The following is an 18,487-nucleotide window of genomic DNA, read 5'->3' as shown; positions in this document are numbered from 1 at the left end:
GTGGTAGTGAGAATATAGTTGCCTCTCCCTTCAAACACCCAACCACTAAAGAAAAGGTTGTCAAGAAGGTAATAGAGCAAAACAACTATACCAACCAGTGTTTAGGAGTTATAGGTAAGCAGCATGATAGGATAGAAGATCGGATAGACAACAAGGTTATCCTTCAGCCAGGAAACCCTAGTAAACCTATCCAGACCTTAGAAAAGCCCTTAGTCGAGCTCCCGTATGTATATATATATATACATATATATTAATTTAAACATTAAATGTCTCAATTGAAAATACCAAAAAGTGTCAACCAATTAAATTACAAAACTCTTGACGATGAATTGAGCTGGATTAATTTGAAGATTGATCAGATTTTGGACGTTGTCTATATTTGATGCTTGACCTTTTTGCGTGAGGGGTTCAAGTTTTGGTTTGTTTCGTTTTTTGTTGTAATTAAAGTTTTTTTTTTTTTTTTGTTGAAGGGTTGAAGTTTTATTAATTTATTTAATTCTAAAGTTTCTATTTGGATGGGTTGAAGTTAACAACAGGTAAACAACATATTTGCCTTATAACTTACGCTTTTGAGCATAGTTGTCAAAACATGAATCGTATCGTAAATCGATTTTTGATTTTTTCGTATTGTATATCGTAAGATACACAAACACTTAATAAAATTTATAAAAAATTATAGATATACATATATAAAGAGTATATTCATTATAAATTTTGAATATATTCAATTAAAGACTAATATATTCATCACTTATATAATAATATTTAGCAAGCTAATTAAATAAATCAAACTAGCATGTATTTATAACATACATATTCAAATTGCTTAAATTCAAAAGTGGTGATAATATATTACAAATGACCCAAAAATAATAATTTATTTTCTTTATATTGCCTAATCAACCCCATCTAAGTCAATGCTATCACCATGTTTATCATTTTGCAAACTTATTTCTTCACTAAAATTTTCTTCATCCCCGTTAACATTTACTATCTCTTCTTATTCTTTTTATTTTAATAATTAAAAAAAAAAAATTCTTCTTGGCATTCTAGTTCATTGGATTTATAACAATAATGACAATAAAATAATAATAATATTATCAATTAATATCTTACGCATAGTATAGAAAATAAATTTGTAAATATTAAAGTAAAGTGTAAGTGTGTACTGTGTAGTCCAAATTTTGTAAGAGAAAGAGAGGAAAAAAAAAACTTATGAATATGTTATTTTATAAGACTAAATTAAGTAACATAATAATTTTGTATTAAAAACATGTCTAACAACTTGTTAGATTCAAATAAAAGTACAAATTTTAACAAAAAATCTCATTTTAAAGTATTTGTCTATGTATGATACGATACGTACAATTTTACGATACGATTCATATAATACGCACGTTATATCGTACGATTCATAAGCATTTACGATATATCAATACGACATAGAACTATTTACACACGATACGATATGTATCGTACAATACTGACAACTATGCTCTTGAGTATGACCTCATTGCCAATGTATCTATTTCGTTAGAGTTTGATACGTTTTCTTTGTTAAGTAATAACTTAATTCATCAAAACAACTTTTTTTTAATAGAAAAAAAGGGTAAATTGCAAATTACACCTCTAAAGTTCGGGGATGATTGGATTTTACACTTTGAAATTTCAGAATTTGGATTTTACCCCCTGAAGTTTAGAGTGTTTGGATTTTACACTATGATGTTCTAGAATTTGTATTTACCCTCTAAAGTTTAGGATTGTTTGGATCTTACACCCCCAAATTTTGAAATTTTAGAATGTAAAATCCAAACATCCCAAAACTTTAGGAAGTAAAATCCAAACACTTCAAAAATATAGGAGGTAAAATTCAAATTTTGAAATGTCAAGGTGTTAAATTCAAACATTATCAAATTTCAGGGGGTAAAATCTTCTGAAATTTTAGAGTGTAAAATTCAAGGGTAAACTACATAAATGGTCCCTAACATTTTCTCCAGATTTCAATTTAGTCCTTAACCTTTTAATTGTGTCAAATTGGTCCCTAACCTTTTAATGTCGTGTTAATTTAATCCTTGCTATTATTTATTGGATGAAAAAATCTGACGAGTCAAACGGCATAAAAAAAAAAAATTATTGCCACATCAATTACCTAGACTAACATGTCAGCATTTGTAATTTTATTTTATGAAATGTTAGCATAATTTTAAATTAGAAAAAAGAAAAAAGAAAAACAATAAGTGAATCCCTAACTCACGTCTATCAACAACAACAAAAAATCCCTTTCCTCAATAAACAACAAAAATCCCTAACTCACAGTCACGATTGCTTCACGTTTGGTCCTCTAGAGAGAAAGGTGAAGCACTATGGTGGCCAGAAATTATACCGAAGGTGATGACTGACGGCAACGACTGGATCTAAGGGCTGACGAAGTTGTCGATCTGCTGGTAATATCTCTCTCTTTCGGTATTGGGAATAATTTGTTCTTGTTATAATTGTGTTTATTTCTTGATTTTCTTTAATACCTTGGAATGCTGTTTGAAAATTTCTAGCTAAGAAACTTAGCTGTTATTAGTCTTTGATCAATGACAGCATATATATGGAGGATAGTACTAGTCTGTAAGAGCAAAATATCTTCCATGATAGGTAAATTGGAAGTAGTAGTGCAGCCATAATTTTGTTTAAAACTAATCATCTGCTTTTGCTTTAACTTAATGTCATTAAAGGTCATTTTATGACACTTTTTTATTTTTTCCAGATTTTCAAGCAATTCTATACTCGCTGGAATAGAAAAGGGGCCGCCGGAAGGAAGGAGAAAAGATTTGGATTTTAGGGAGAGTGTTTTATATGGGACTATGACTGTCCTATTTAATGAAATAAACAAAATTCTGAAATCAAATTAAAAAGATTTGATTTGGGTTTTCTAAAAAAAAAACTGACGTGTTCTTTACCAAAAAAAAAAAACTGTTATGTTAGTCTAGGTGGCAGTTGATGTGGCAATTTTTTATTTTACTTTATTTAGGTTGTTTGACACGTCAGACTTTTCCATCCAAGAGATAACGACAAGACTAAATTGACACGTCATTGAAAAGTTAGGGGTTAAATTAAAATAAAATGTAAAAAATAAGACCAAATATGTAATTTATCCAAATTTCAATTACTCCCAAACTTTAAGAGTACAATTTGTAATTTACCAGGAAAAAAAATACAGATAATAATGAGTTAAGAAGTTGCAATCTTTTTATGAATATTTTTTGTTGAAGAGACAACAATACGAATTGGATTTGGCATTTTCAATGTGTAAAAAAGCGTTCAAAATATATATATTAAGATAAAGTCAGAATTATGACGTCTGCTATTACGATACCTCTAAATCTAATCCTTAGAAAATCCTTTAAAAATCTAATACGGAATTTAATTATAAAAACAAATAAAGGGGTAAAAAATTTAATTATTATGAAAAGTAAAAACAAGTTTGGCTCCTTCAAATTCTCACAGCTCCCTCATAATATTGTTGTAGAGGAAACTTGTTAAGAGGTTTTTTTTTTTTTTTTTGGGTAACTTTTCATTCAGAAAATATCAACAAAAAGGTAAAATTTTAATTCTTAATTTCATGATAAAAAGTAATTATTAAAAACCCATATCTTAAATTGAAACTATTTAAAAAAAAAAAAAAAAAAAAACCGAGCCGTAGTGGTAGTTGGCCGGTGGTGCTTGTCCTGTCGTGTGGACAAAACGCGTCTTCCCAAAATTTGTTGACAACATCAAAACTTCTACTTTTGTTTTTATTTTTTTGTTTTCCTTGAATGATCAAAACGTGCATCTACTAGCAGTACTACCAGGGGCGTAGCCAGGATTTTTTACATGGGGGGGCCGATTTTTGACAACGATAATTATCATTGTTGTATGGACAGTCTATATTTTTAGGTTGATATGGACCTCCTTTGAGATAAACTCGTCAGATTCATCTTGTTTATTAATAGGAAATTCACATATTTGTTTACGTGATCCTGGATCACAATCTATCTCTTCAGATTGAATTCTTGAATATTTGGAAGGGTGTTTATTAGGCATTGAAGTATCAACATTTATATCTATAACCACATTTGTTTCTACAACCATAGGTGTCCTAAATTCTAAATTGCTAACATCTTTTTTCTTAAAGAATGCATCAATTGTTTTTCGTTTGCTCATAATTCTTTAAGTTTTAAGAATATAACTCAAAAATTAACCTGAAAAGAACTTAAAAAATAAACTCTTAATTAGAAATTTTTACTTAATTATATGGATGTTATTCGTACTTAAGAAAAAAAAAATTTCCACTGTAATTTAAATAGTCAACCTATCATCATTCCTATTATTAATTATATGGATGTTATTCATACCTCCCCATGCCTTCAATCATATATTTCTCTAAAAATCTATGAAAAATTAAAGTGCATGTAAATATTTAAGTAAGCGTATATAGTTGAGAAGAAGAAAAAAAAAAACACTAAAAAAAGAGATGAAGGTGTGCTGAAGAAAGAAAAGAAAACTGAAAACTTATCCTCTGAATGATTTATTTTAAGAAAGCAAGAAGAAAGAAAATAATGGTCAAGTTTTTTTTTTTTTTGGATCGTGAGGACTGAGTTTGAAAGGAGGGCTAAGCTGAGGTTTTGTTTTGTTTGGGGGCTGCTGGTATTAGTGGAGTGGGCGGTGGCGTGTACACAGAAGACAAGAAGAGAATAAAAAGAAGAGAAATGATATGTCTACAATATTTTTATAACATTTTTACAACAAATTCTAAGTGGCAGGTTGTTATTGATTGTTATTGTTGGAGCAAAAAAGTAATCTTAGTGTTAGATTCAAATTTGAACCAATAATAACTAACCACTTATGATTTGTAAAAATACTGTAAAAATTTTGTAGATGTAGCAACTCTTTAAAAAAATAGCAAAAGAAAGGGTTCTAATTTTGAGATTGAGAATGGGTGATAAAATGTTAATTTGTTGAGTAGTGCCTTTGGGTATTTAAATATAAGGGGGCCATGTTTTGTTTTATTAGAAGATAAAAGTAGCCTACAATTGAAACTAAAGCTGCTTGGGTCTGGGAGTGAAATGAACAGAAAAGGGAGGGGGGGCCGGATGTAAATAATTGGGGGGGCCCAATTAAAATTTCAATATAACTTGCTGGACTTTTTTTTTTTTTTGCAGGGGCCACGGCCCCCCCAAGGGGCAACGTGGCTCCGCCCATGAGTACTACTATTACTATCATATTGGCTTTGGTCAAATCTCTCGCACCAAACGCATGTTCCTAATTCCTAACCCATTCTTACTTTGAATTTTTCTTTCTATTCTCTCTCTCTCTCTAAAGTCTCTTTATATATAATGACTATTCTTATATTATTATTATGATATATGAGCATTTCGATCTATTCATTCATCGTGTCTTTCAGCTCTTTCACATTCATCTTCATCTTCATCAATGGCGGCTGAGACTGCCTTAATCGCTTCTCTCCTTCCATCTCCGATTGCCAAGAACGCAACTTTCACGTCATTTTCTTCTTGGGCCTCTCCTTCCCAAGTTTCGATCTTCTACAAACCCATTAAGATCAGCAGGTCCCTTGTTTCCCAGAGAAAAAAACCCTCTCTGAATACTAGGTGCCAGGTTGTGTTCCCAAATGACAACATCGATTCCAAGGCCTTCACTGCTTCGCCTCTCCAATTGCTCAAGTCCTCCCCTGCTAACAGTGAGTCCACATTAACTCTAATCTAATTCTTACGTTTTTTTTCCCCTTTAAGTTGGGTTTTTGTTCTAGTATCAAATTTTTATATTTTTAATTATATTATGTTTAATTGTTCCTTGGTTTGGTGAAAATTCTAGTTAGAAAGGCTTCTGGGTTGAATAGAGCAATTGGGGATTTTCTATATACACATATTCATGTGAATAGCCATTGTTTTTTGTTTTTTATTTGTCAACCATTATGTGTTTAATTTGTTCCTTGGTTTGATGAGATTCTTGTAAAAAAAAAAAAGGTTCAATGCTGACTTAACAAAGCCTTTTTTTTTTTTTTTCTTTAAATATAAAATAAAACTGGGGTTTATGTAAGGTCAGCATGAAATGTTGAGAATTTGACTGGTTTTTACATCTGAAAGTCAACATTAGCAGCCAACTCTTTTTTAACGTGTGAAACAATAACAACAACAACAACCAAACTTTTGGGCCTAACATTTTGGAGACAGCTATGGATCTCAAGTTCTCAACCAACTAGTAAGGATGAGATCTAGTTGACTAATGTGTGAACAATGTTTCATGAGTTTGATTATGAGGGATGATTCCTTGATAATTTTGATCCAAAGTTGGGTGCCGTGCGGTGGCCCAATATGGATTAAGGTTGTTGAAGATGAGAATTTCTTAACATCTAATGCCATCCTTGCTGGGAGTTTGTTGAAGATCCATATAGCTATGTCAATAGTTAAGTGAAACTAATGCGACCAAAATGTAAATGGTATTGTACAATGCAGTTGAAGTTTGTAAATTGAATATTTCTAAAGATAGATCACATGAAAACCATAATATTAGAGAGGTGTAGTTTTCTGATTTCCTAGATTGAAATTGATTGCAAAGATTTGTGGGCAGATGTGTTGTTTTGAGTCTGATGCTTATAGAGAATTGAGAGGCATCTATTACTTTGGCAGATGGCATTTTGTTAGTTTGAACTGGTGTCGCATCACACAATTGGAGAAATTTCCAAAGTATTGGTTTGTATGACTGCCTGAACTGATTGCAATAAGATTTGAAATTATAGGGACAGTGAATGAGTGATTTGTGACCATGTTGGCTTGTTTTTTTTACCAATTTTGTGTTATGGGTAGTGATAATAATATGTTGTACCTCCGCTTCTTCCAAAATGTGTAGATAATTGACTCCTAGGAAGGAGTTGAAGAGGAATTGTGACTTTTTGTTTCCTCCTGAAAAGGTCTTCTTGTAATTTTAAGATGGAGTCATTTGTTGACTTGTGATTACCTTTTCTGTTAGGATATACAAAGGAAAGGAGCTGCCTTGCAGTCATAGGGCTTAATGTTCACACTGCATCAGTTGAGATACGTGAAAAACTAGCCATCCCAGAAGCACAGTGGCCTCAAGCAATTAGTGAGCTCTGTGCTATGAACCATATTGAAGAAGCTGCTGTCCTTAGTACATGTAACCGAATGGAAGTATATGTCGTGGCTCTGTCTCAGCATCGTGGGGTTAAAGAAGTTACTGAATGGATGTCAAAGGTAATTTTTTAGCTCTAGTAAGTAATGTTCATTTTCTGTGTAGAGAGGAAGCATGTAACTTCCCCCCACCCACCCAGAAAGAAAGGGATCAAGGCAACAGAAACAAGAAAAATAAGAAACCAAGGGAGATAAGAGTTAATTTCATATAATGTAACTTCTCATGGGTAGCTACTGCAATGTCTCTTGTAAATTTGATAGTCTATCCATGAGCCCAATTGTGGAGTCTAATTGGATAAAAACTCAACCATTCTTAATTATATATATGTGGTTGTTGCCGCTACAAAGTATTTGTTTCCTAGGGTTTTTTAATGAACATAAGTGTCAAACTACCCATTAATGTCTGTCTATTTCGGCGTCTATATGAAGAGTACTCTGAATTTCTACTGTACATAGCTGCCAATTAACCATGTTTAGTTTTCTTATTCCAAAAAAAAAAAAGGGTGGTGGAGGTGACATAACGAGTTTTATCTTTTGTTTGCTGCAGATAAGTGGGGTTCCTGTTTCTGAGCTCTGTCAGCACCAATTTGTGTTGTATAACAAAGATGCCACTCAGCATCTGTTTGAAGTAGCTGCTGGGCTTAATTCTCTTGTTCTAGGGGAAGGTCAAATCCTTGCTCAGGTAAAACAAGTTGTTAAAGTTGGGCAAGGAGTATCTGGCTTTGATAGGAAAATCAGTGGGCTATTCAAGCATGCAATCACTGTTGGAAAGCGGGTTAGAAGTGAGACGAACATATCATCAGGGTCTGTTTCTGTCAGTGCTGCTGCCGTGGAGCTTGCCTTAATGAAGCTTACAGGGTCTTCTTATGCTACTGCCAGAGTGCTAGTGGTTGGAGCTGGAAAGATGGGGAAACTTGTGATTAAGCACTTGGCTGCAAAAGGGTGTAAAAACATGGTTGTTCTGAACAGAACTGAAGAGAGAGTTGCTGCCATTCGGGAAGAGATCAAGGATGTTGAAATCATCTACAAACCCTTATCAGAAATGCTATCTTGTGCTTCAGAAGCTGATGTAGTTTTTACCTGCACTGCATCAGAGACCCCATTATTCTTGAAAGAGCATGTAGAAATGCTCCCCACTGTGCAACCTGAAATTGGAAGGCGGCTTTTTATTGATATCTCCGTTCCCAGGAATGTGGAACAGAGTGTCTCAGAACTTAAGACTGCAGTTGTGTACAATGTGGATGACCTCAAGGAAGTTGTAGAAGCTAACAAGGAGGATAGACTGCGAAAAGCTACGGAGGCTCAGACAATAATACTGGAGGAATTGAATAAATTTGAAGCTTGGAAAGATTCCCTTGAGACTGTTCCCACCATCAAGAGATTAAAAGGCAACTTTGAAAGGATCAGGGATGCCGAGCTTAATAAGTGTTTATCAAAGATAGGTGATAATATCTCTGAGAAGAATAAAAAAGCTATTTATGATCTTAGTGTGGCTTTAGTAAAAAAGCTTCTTCGTGGTCCAATGGAGAACTTGAGATGTGATGATGCACGTACTCTGGATGAGATACTTGAGAATATGCGTGCTCTTAATAGGATGTTTGACCTCGAGACAGATAAGTCTGTGTTGGAACAGAAGATTCGAGCCAAGGTGGAACAGACCCGGAAATAAGTGTTTCATAACATGTTTCTCCTACTCCAATTAGACCATTCTTTAGAAATCAGAGGGACCTTCTTGGCCATGTTGTTGCTGTACATTTCAGATAGAAATAGGTGGTCACTTTGGAGGCTTTTCTTTTTATTCATACTGTACTTCACTCAGGGAATTTTTTTTTTTTTTTTTTTTTTTTTTCTATGCTGCATAGATAGTAATAGGTATCCGGCATAGTAGAAACCAACCTGAAATGCTGATGTGAGCTTGGTCTGGCTATCAGATAATTGTCCTGATAGCTGACTGAATGATTCTTTGTAATTAACCCACTGATTATATCAATTTTTGAAATGCCAATCATTCAATTTTTCCCCTGTTTAAGCTGAGCATCGATATATTGCTTCTCTTTGTGATGCATGGTAGGTTGAGGAAATAATTATACTGTAATGAGAAGTGTTACGTCTACAATATTTTCACAACAAATCATAGGTGGTTAGTTGTTATTGGTTCAAATTTGAACCTACCACTGAGATTACCTTTTTACCCCAACAATAACAGTCAATAACAACTTGTCACTCAAGATTTGTTATGGACATAGCATTTCTTATACTGTAATTTAAGATTATTATAATCACTACATTTCTTAGGCTAACCCAGATTATTGCATATTTAACTTACATTTCGAATTTATTGAATTAGTTTTAGCCATCATTATGTGACCAAAACATATGTAAATGACTAATTGAATTGTTATGTAATAGCTTTGAAGCTTTGAAGTTTGAACAAGTTTAGAGGAAAATTTTAATTTTACATATTAATACTATAGATATCATAAACAAGTCAAGAACTCAAGATGGTATGGTTTAATACTAGAGTGGCATTATTTTTCAATTTTCATTCGAGATTTTTTATGTTTTCATGCCCCCCCCCCCCCCCCCCCCTTGAAACCGAAAATAAAAGGCCTTTTATTTTATTTATTTATTTATTTATGTGGTTATATGAACACACACGAGATTTAGATACTTTGTGTATGACATTCCAAACCATAGAAGAATGTGGAGAAATATCATTTGCTCCTATGAAATTGTAAGTTAAAATAATGTGATTGGGTGCTGTTGGATTAAAAAGAGATTAAAGAAATCAATGAAATGCAAGTTAAAGTGCCCATTTGGATTGGGCTGAAAGCTGCGTCTGCGTTTGTTCTTTCACTTTTTTTTTTTTTTTTCTTCTTCAGCCGCAACATTTGACTTTTTTACTGTAAACAAAGCACCTGTATACTCTTCATAAGTCCCACAAATTACACTTTTCAGCAACTTTTTCATTAAAAATGGGTCCCACAGTACTATTTACACATTTAAAAATTATTTCGCTACAGTGTTTTTAGTTTCAGTTTTCAGTTTCAGTAAAAATAAACTGTATCCAAATGGACCCAAAATCTTATTTTTCGTTTTTAGAGTATTAAATAAAAACTTTGCATTTTCTATACTTAAACCTTTTTTTTTTTTTTTTAAATTTCTAAACTATTAAAAAAAAGTTTGTTTTTTATCCCTAAATTTTTTTCCCCTATCATTTCATTTTTTTAGTCTTAAACTATTCAAGGAAACTCTATTATAGTTTAGAAACAAAAATGGAAAATTTAGGTTTAAAGGTGAAAAATGAAGTTAAGAGGCTTGTGGCCTAACTAATACTTTGTGATGTTTCCAACGAAACATTTACGTCATTTTTTTTTTTTTTTTAGAGAAAGCACATCAAACTTTATTAAGAAAATCCAACAATGTCATCTAGGACTACCGGAAGTAAGGGTGGTGGAACATCTTCTATCCACACCGAAAAATCTGAAATACAAAGAGTATGTTTTGCTAACTTATTCGCAACTTTATTACCCTCTCTCTTGAGTAGAGTAATTGAATAAAAAGTAGCATGAAATTTAATATTCTCCATTAGCAAACCGTCCAAGGAAAGAAAGGTGCTATTGTTTCTCAGTGCTGTGGCCAACGTAAGTGAATCAGACTCCAGGATAGCATGATGAAAATCCAGCTGTGATGCAAACGACAGCACAATTGAAGCAGCCATTGCCTCCACCTCCAAAGCCGTATACAACTAAGGTAGTTGCTTGGACATTGAAGCCAAAACCATGCTGTTGTCGTCTAGAATCACCACACCAATGCCTAACTTTTTTTGATCTCTAAATGTAGCCCCATCACAGTTAATTTTCACCATTCCTTGTGTTGGAGGATGCCACCTGGTCTGAGTGGTAGTGGCGGCAAGGCGAGGATATGGTGGCAGAGGTACAGTTTGTGCAAACTCGGCAACAAACTCTTTTGCTGTTGCAACAAGCAAATGAGAGCTGATGCTGGGTTTTTTCAAGCGTACCTGGTTCCTCTGAGTCCAGATTAGCCAAGCCGAAGTTGAGAGTAGCTCCAGGTCTTGTTGGTTTGTAATGAGCCACAATAATAATTCCTAAAAGTCCACAAAGGTGCAATTTCTTCGGCATTGCCACTGCGAATCATCATCCCAAATCACATCTAATTCTCCACATAACCACAGAGCATGGAGTGATGATTCTGGTACCTACTTACATCGATCACAGATTGGATTATCGATAATAGTACAACGCACCGAGTTCTCTTTGGTTGGCAGAGAGTTGCAGCATGCCCTCCACACCAGATTTTTAACTTTGTTAGGCACTTGCATAGACCAAAGTGTCCTCCACACATGTTTGTCTTTCACCCTTTGCTCTTCATCTAGCTCGGTTTGCTCTTCCGCTTTCAGGAATCTATACCTGGACTTAGAGGTGTAAATGTCGTTGTTTGTGAATGGCCAAAACAAGCTATCCTCTGCCTCACATCGTGAGAGTGGGATGGCTTTGATCAAATCTGCTTCCACAGGGGTGAAGATGATTTACGGCATGTTTGGTTTCAAAAAGTGGTGTATTTACTTTTCATTTTCTTTATTCTATATTCAAATCTTGAATTTAAATATAGAAAAGACACTTATTTTCACATTTGGTAGTGTTTGGTAAGTTGTATTGAATATATAATTTGAATATAGAATACATTATACACGAGTTTGGTCATTGTTTTCTATTTCAAGAAAAAGTAGTTTTTCTCACTCCAAACATCACTAAAAAAAAATAATTAACTTTGTATTTTCACAATATTTACGAATATACTACTGTATTTGTATTCATAGAAAATGAAAATGCTAAACAGTTGTATTCAAATCCAACTTTTAGGATACTAAAAATGAAAATCGAATTCAAATGCTAAAAGCAAAAAGCAAAAAGCAAAAAATACAATACTTTTTTTAGCTAACCAAACAATCCCTTAGTGTGTGTTTGGATTAGGATTAAAAATTTAAATTATTTCAATATTCAGCTTATTTTTGCTACTATTCATGGGCCATACTGCACTTTTTAACACTATTTAAGGTCTCACTATACTATTTCAACTAACTTTTACCTTTATTTATAGTACTTTCAGTAATAATTTTTCAGTTTCAACAAAATAAGCGGTATTCAAATATACCCTTAGAGTTCAAATTCCCCACCTTCATTGCCAGTGTAATTTGTAACCATCATCAATTTGCATTTACAATAAATCTATATACACCTAAATTGACAAGAGTTTTCACTACTATCTCATGTAGCAAGTTTTTTTTTTTTTTTGAAATAATCATAACATGCTACTAACCCCGCAGCTTGAATCTTTTCCCCTAGAACCCCAAACACTTTATGCATGAGAAGGTGCCAATTCAGCCATATAGCAAGTTAATAATACTAAATAATAAAGTAATGTAAGCCGTCAACCATATGATAATAAATAATAACCTACCAACCCATTTATGAAATTTGATAGCATTACTATTGCATTTAGTGTTTGTTTGGCAAGATTATTTTTGACAGTTTATTTTACTATTTAATTTATTTTTTGGTACTATTAATGGGTCTCAATGTATTATTTCAACTAATTTTTACATTTATTTATAATACTTTCAGTAAAAAATTTATAAATTTAATAAAATAAGCAGATATCAAACAAACATTTAATAGATGACTTAAGTAATTAATGGTGTGTGCTATTTGTGTGCTATTTAAGCCTATTTTATTTTTTGTTGAGAAAGAGAGCGTATGTGTTACTTTATCGGTTAGAATTGCCAAGTTGGGAATGTTGTAGCCGCCACGTTTACCGTTTACATTCACCGTCACCTTCAAACTCTCATTCACCGACACGTGGCAGCATTGATTAGGTAAGACTGTAGACAACAGAACCGTACCAAAACAAACCGACAAGCAAAGCAAAAGCCGATTCTTAAATCTAAAATGATTGATTGGCGAAGGACACAGAAGTCATTAAAACAATATCCAAAGGGCAATCTAGTAAAAGTAACATCTCCCACTTTCTACACACGTGTGCTCCTCACCCACCAGCCAGGCTTTCTCTCCCAAACTCACACGCTTCACTCTCTTTCTCTCTCTCTCTCTCTCCTCTGCTACTGCTCGACGAGGAAAGAGCTTCTTCTCTGTAAGATCTCTTCTTTACCTTTACTCTTTTCGATCTTATTTCAGTTTCATTTCATGAGAATTTCGTCTTACAAGATTGTAGTTTCCGTTTGGTTCCCGAGAAAATAATAAAGTGGAAAAATAATCACTGATGAGAATTGTAAAACTTCAATTAAAAATGCTATCTTTTTTGTATTTCTGGTGACCCAACTTCAACAAATCAAAGTTTTTACTCTTTTTTTTTTCTTTTAATTTCCTAGGTTTTCTCAGCAACCAAACAGAGACTGTGATTAGTTGGTGCTGTGGAGAGGAAGTTTAATAGTGATTAGCTTTTTTGTTTGCTTGGTTTCGAGTTTTTTTTTTTGGCTTTAGCCTCTATTTGGATGATGAGAAAAGTGAAGGAAAATGATTGTTTAGTCAGTTTTAATTTTAGTGCATAGAGAGAATGTGGAGGTTTCAAATATTGATTGTTTTGCTGTGTTTTTTTTTGGTACTGTATATAGGCAGGAGGATTGTTTATCTGTTTGTGCTTGTGTTTTGTGAAAGTAATTGTTGGTGGCAATGTGTATTGAGCTTTTGGGAAATTCTAGATCCGCCCCACATAAAAAATGCCTACAACCAAGAGCCTAATTACTCAATTTAAAAACCACTTTAACCTGGTAGTGACTTGACCTTCAAAACCATGTAAGATGTTCCAATTATCAAGACAAAAAACAAAAAAAAGGTTCCAATTTGATATTGCACTTGAGCCACAAAATAAATCATGGAATCTATGAAGTTGTGAAGTAACAGTAAATCAATCTTCTATGGTTGCATCAAATGCTCATGCAAAACGTCTTAGGTTTTTGCATCTTAGAGATGTCTATGACAATAGGTCACACACTGAACTCTTCCTTTATCACCCGATGATTACTAATAACATAATCTCTCCTTTTGTTTCTTAGCTACTCTGGTTTCTAATCTTTGTAATGTGCTTGTTAGTAGTTATGCATTTTACTTCTTAAAATTGGAAATTACTGGGAAAAATAAAATACCATGGAGTCAAATTTTAATATGTCTTATGTTGATGGTTTAGAATCTCTAGGTGTTACTAATCTAAGATGAATTCTTTTTCTTTTGATAAGTAATAAGATTTATTGATATCAAAAAGTGACACCCTAGTACACAGGGAGTGTACAGGGGTCAAATACAGAAATTAAAAGGATGAAGAAAATCAAAGATAGAAAAGAATGATTGGTTTTGCAAGGCAAACAACCAATCCAAAAAAGTTCTAAAGAAAAATAACTTGAGGTTAGGAATGGATCTCTAAGATGAATTCTTTGTTTGGCAGTGAAGTTATTGAAGTCTAAGTTGCTCATTTTACATTTATTTTCTCTATAAAGGTTTTCTTTTGGACTTACTGTCTAGAAGTAATAAAAGTTTTCATCATAAAAAGTGGGGAGCTAAATGGTCCTTTTAGGATCTGTTAGTATCTCTAGATAGTACTAATTGTTATCAGGAATTTTCATTTTATACTTACTTTCGCTAAGTAAAGGAGGAAGTTTCCTATAAAGTTGAGGCAAGAAGTTAAAATGATCCTTTTTTATGAGTGATGGCACGAGGACAGACACAAGCCAAGCTCAAGCCTTAGTTCCATTATCACACTCTCATTGGATTTGTACCACAAATCAAGCAACTTTCTACCCTGAACTTTGATTGAACTAGAATTTGGATCAATGTATTCAATTGATTTGGGTGTTTAAGGTCATGTGAACTTAGTTGTATACACATTTTGAGCATCTTGGGTATTGCAATTGGCTTTTAGTTTGGATATATATATATATATATATATATATAAAATCAAATATGTAATCACAGTGCTGACTGACTGTATTCAGTTCAATATGGCCCCACCTACATTTTTTAGAACTAATAATCATGTCATAAACACTCCAAAATTTAGGGATTCTTTCCTCAATTGGAGATCAAGCTTCAGGATCCAAAGGTTTTGGACTGTGCTTCTGCTTAATTTTGTGGTCAGAACTTGCCTGTATTCTTTAAACTCCTCCAAGTGTAAAAATTCATCTTTAATGTTGGTAACATTGAACTATGCTTGCATAGGGTAGCTCAATTGGTTGGCCTCATGGAAACCCCATGAGGTCTCCAGTTCTACTCCTGGGACGTCTTGATACACAGTTCTTGCAGGTGTGGATGTAGGATTTCATTCAGTTGACCTTCCCTCCTGTACCTCCTTTTTTTTTCCTTGGCTGTGGAGGGAGAATTCTTAATTTAGCTAATAACTCCTGACTTCTTTCTACCTCTGCTCCTACTATCTTTCATTACACACACACACACACACGTATATATATATTGATAAGATGTTTCTCATGTATATCGGCCATCTACTTAGGGTTTGTCTTTATGGTTTTATAAGTTCTATTACCCTTCAGCAGAATTTTTTTTCTTTGGGGGGAGGGGGGTGGGGGAGAAAGAGAAGAAAAATCTCTGATTGGCTGCTGGGGCTTATATATATAGAGATTCAACCCTGTGAGGTTGCAAAAACAAGAAGAAAGGAGAAATGTCTTCTATTTTGATATTTGGTGTTGGAACCTTAGCCTAAATTTAGAACTATAGAGATTCAACTGTAAAAAGTTTCAAAACCAGGAAGAAATCAGAAGTGTCTTCTATGTTGACATTTGGTGTTGAATCTTAGTCTAAATTTAGAATGTGAATCATGGTCTATGACCATAGAGAAAGTGTAAGACACATCCACACAAGAGGTTCATTTAATGATCAAGTAGGTATAAGGCAAGAACAAATTGAGTGAGCCTTTGTGTGATATTTGTTGTTTTTAGTCAAGGACTGTGGAAGGAACAGTAGGTTGACAACCAGTGCAAAACTAGTTACATCTCATAAAAATCTGGCTGTAAAAACATTGATTTATGGGCTTTGGGCCCCATGTACTGTCTGGAAATTCCATTTTTATTTTCCAACACATAGTGTGCTTAGCGGATGACTAGGCAGGCTGAGGTGAGCTGCAGGAGCCCATGTTAATTGTTACCTGCAGGTGAACAATTGAACAAGCGGTTTTCTTGAACCTTTTCTGGGTGAATCTTTAACCTTATGAATCCAAGGGAATCATGTAGAAATGCCATACACTCTCCATTCCTTTAACCACTTTATATATAACCTTGTGGTGCTTGCAAATATCTTGATGATCTCGTTACTGACATAGAATTGGATTCTTTGTCATTTCTTCCAAAGAATTAAAACAGTATGAAAATGTATAATTTTACTTATAGTTTCCAGTTTCCTACATCAATTTTGCACAACTTATCTGCATTTTTGGACCATGAAAACTTGCCTGCACTTTCTTGCAGGAGCTTGTTAGTTGAACTGAATGATGGAGCTAACTACCATCAAAGATGCATTTGAGCGTGTTACTAAAAAGCAAAAATTGTCTTCTTCTAAATCCCAAGAAGTTATTGACCAAGTTGGCCATGAAATTGAACAGGCGTTAGGAAAAATCCAGTCAGCTGATGACCCCACCTCCCCTGTTGATCAGAAGTCCATCCTCACAGATCTCAAACTCAAGCTCAATGCACTTGTCCCACTCCACCAGTTAGAAGGGTCACAGAAGGAACTAAACTTAAACCTTAGCAAGTACCCAAAACTACTAGAGAAATTCTTCAATCCTGACATATCAAAGGCATACAGAAATGTTGATTTTGACTTCCACATTGTGAATCAGACTGTTGCAAACCATTTTTACCGGCAAGGCTTGTTTGATCTTGGAGATCGCATCGTAAATGAGGCTGGAGAACCAGAGGCAATTGCAATAAGATCTCAATTCTTTGAAATGCATCAGATACTTGAAGCTGTGAGAGTTGGGAATCTTGAGCCTGCTCTGAAGTGGGCCTCTATCAATCGTGAGAAGCTCAAACAGAATGGTTCAAATATTGAGCTTAAACTTCATAGGCTGCAGTTTGTGGAGATTTTACGCAGAGGAAGCCTAGCTGATTCACTCAATTATGCCAGAGCTTACCTTGCTCCCTTTGCTACCCTCCACATGGAGGAGATCCAAAAGCTTATGGCTTGCCTCTTGTTTGCAAGAAGGCTTGACAGTTCCCCATATGCTGATATGACATCTCCAACCCAATGGGAGAATTTGACTGAAGAACTGACTGGGCAATTCTGCAGTCTCTTGGAGCAGTCCTATGAGAGCCCATTGAGTGTGGCAATAGCAGCTGGTGTTGAGGGGTTGCCTACTCTTTTAAAGTTGGCAAATGTAATGGCTGCTAAGAAGCCGGAGTGGCAAGCAATGAAACAGTTGCCAGTGCCAGTTGAATTGGGAAAGGAATTTCAGTTTCATTCAATATTTGTTTGTCCTGTGAGTAGGGATCAAGCTAGTGACGAGAATCCGCCAATGCTGCTTCCATGTTTGCATGTTCTTTGCAAGCAATCGATCATGAAGTTGTCAAAAAGTGGTACGAGGACATTTAAGTGTCCATATTGTCCTGCAGAGGCTTCATTTACACATTGCAAGCAGTTGCATTTCTGAGAATTTTGAGCCCCCCTCCTCCGCTGACTAATGGAAGTTTGTTGGCAATGATCTGGTTGGTTTTAGTGTGGTGATGGCTCCATTTCATCTCTGGTTTACTATTTTGTATATAAAAATTCATTCTAGATTCCTTTTATGGAAATTAATTAATTAATAATCTAGACAACTTGTTTATACATTATTGTGAAGTAGTGCATTGGGCCTCTAAACTCATTGTTTTTTTCCATTGGACTAAGGTCAAAAGGGAAAAAATATATCAACCCTTTCAGGTGAAAATTGCTGCGATACAGAGATTGCCTGGTTAATTTCAACTAACTCGATTTTCCTTGTATCCACTTTGGAACTCGAGCATCATCTCCTATCCCTTCAAATATGATCTTTTCTTATCTGATTCTTCCCTGTTGTTGCTTCTCTCTTTATTTATTTATTTTTTTCTCAAGCGTTTTGTTTTGTATTTTTTTTTTCTTCAGAGGTATAGAACTGGCCGCAGTCTCATACTCTTCTCATCATAGTTTCCCTTAGTCTTGAGCATCGATAACTCTCTCTTGGATTAGGATTACTCTTATCGTCTTCATCACTCATCTAATTATTGGCTTAGGGCTACC

The 18,487-nt window shown here is 34.2% G+C and overlaps 2 protein-coding genes across 2 annotated transcripts; both read left to right on the top strand.

The window, feature by feature from the left end:
• Nucleotides 1-5,260: 5,260 nt before the first annotated feature.
• LOC115968866 (glutamyl-tRNA reductase 2, chloroplastic-like) lies at nt 5,261-9,222 on the top strand. The gene is made up of 3 exons (XM_031088383.1): nt 5,261-5,725; nt 7,015-7,256; nt 7,741-9,222. The coding sequence occupies exons 1-3, from the start codon at nt 5,461-5,463 to the stop codon at nt 8,860-8,862; spliced, it is 1,629 nt and encodes a 542-aa protein (XP_030944243.1). The 5' UTR covers nt 5,261-5,460; the 3' UTR covers nt 8,863-9,222.
• A 3,960-nt stretch (nt 9,223-13,182) lies between these two features.
• On the top strand, nt 13,183-18,158 carry LOC115968320 (protein RMD5 homolog). The gene is made up of 2 exons (XM_031087683.1): nt 13,183-13,364; nt 16,702-18,158. The coding sequence occupies exon 2, from the start codon at nt 16,722-16,724 to the stop codon at nt 17,880-17,882; it is 1,161 nt and encodes a 386-aa protein (XP_030943543.1). The 5' UTR covers nt 13,183-13,364; nt 16,702-16,721; the 3' UTR covers nt 17,883-18,158.
• The last annotated feature ends 329 nt before the right edge of the window (nt 18,159-18,487 follow it).

The sequence above is a fragment of the Quercus lobata genome, chromosome 11 (genome assembly GCF_001633185.2).
Source record: "Quercus lobata isolate SW786 chromosome 11, ValleyOak3.0 Primary Assembly, whole genome shotgun sequence".
Taxonomy (NCBI): domain Eukaryota; kingdom Viridiplantae; phylum Streptophyta; class Magnoliopsida; order Fagales; family Fagaceae; genus Quercus; species Quercus lobata.
This window is presented reverse-complemented; position numbering and strand designations above follow the sequence as displayed.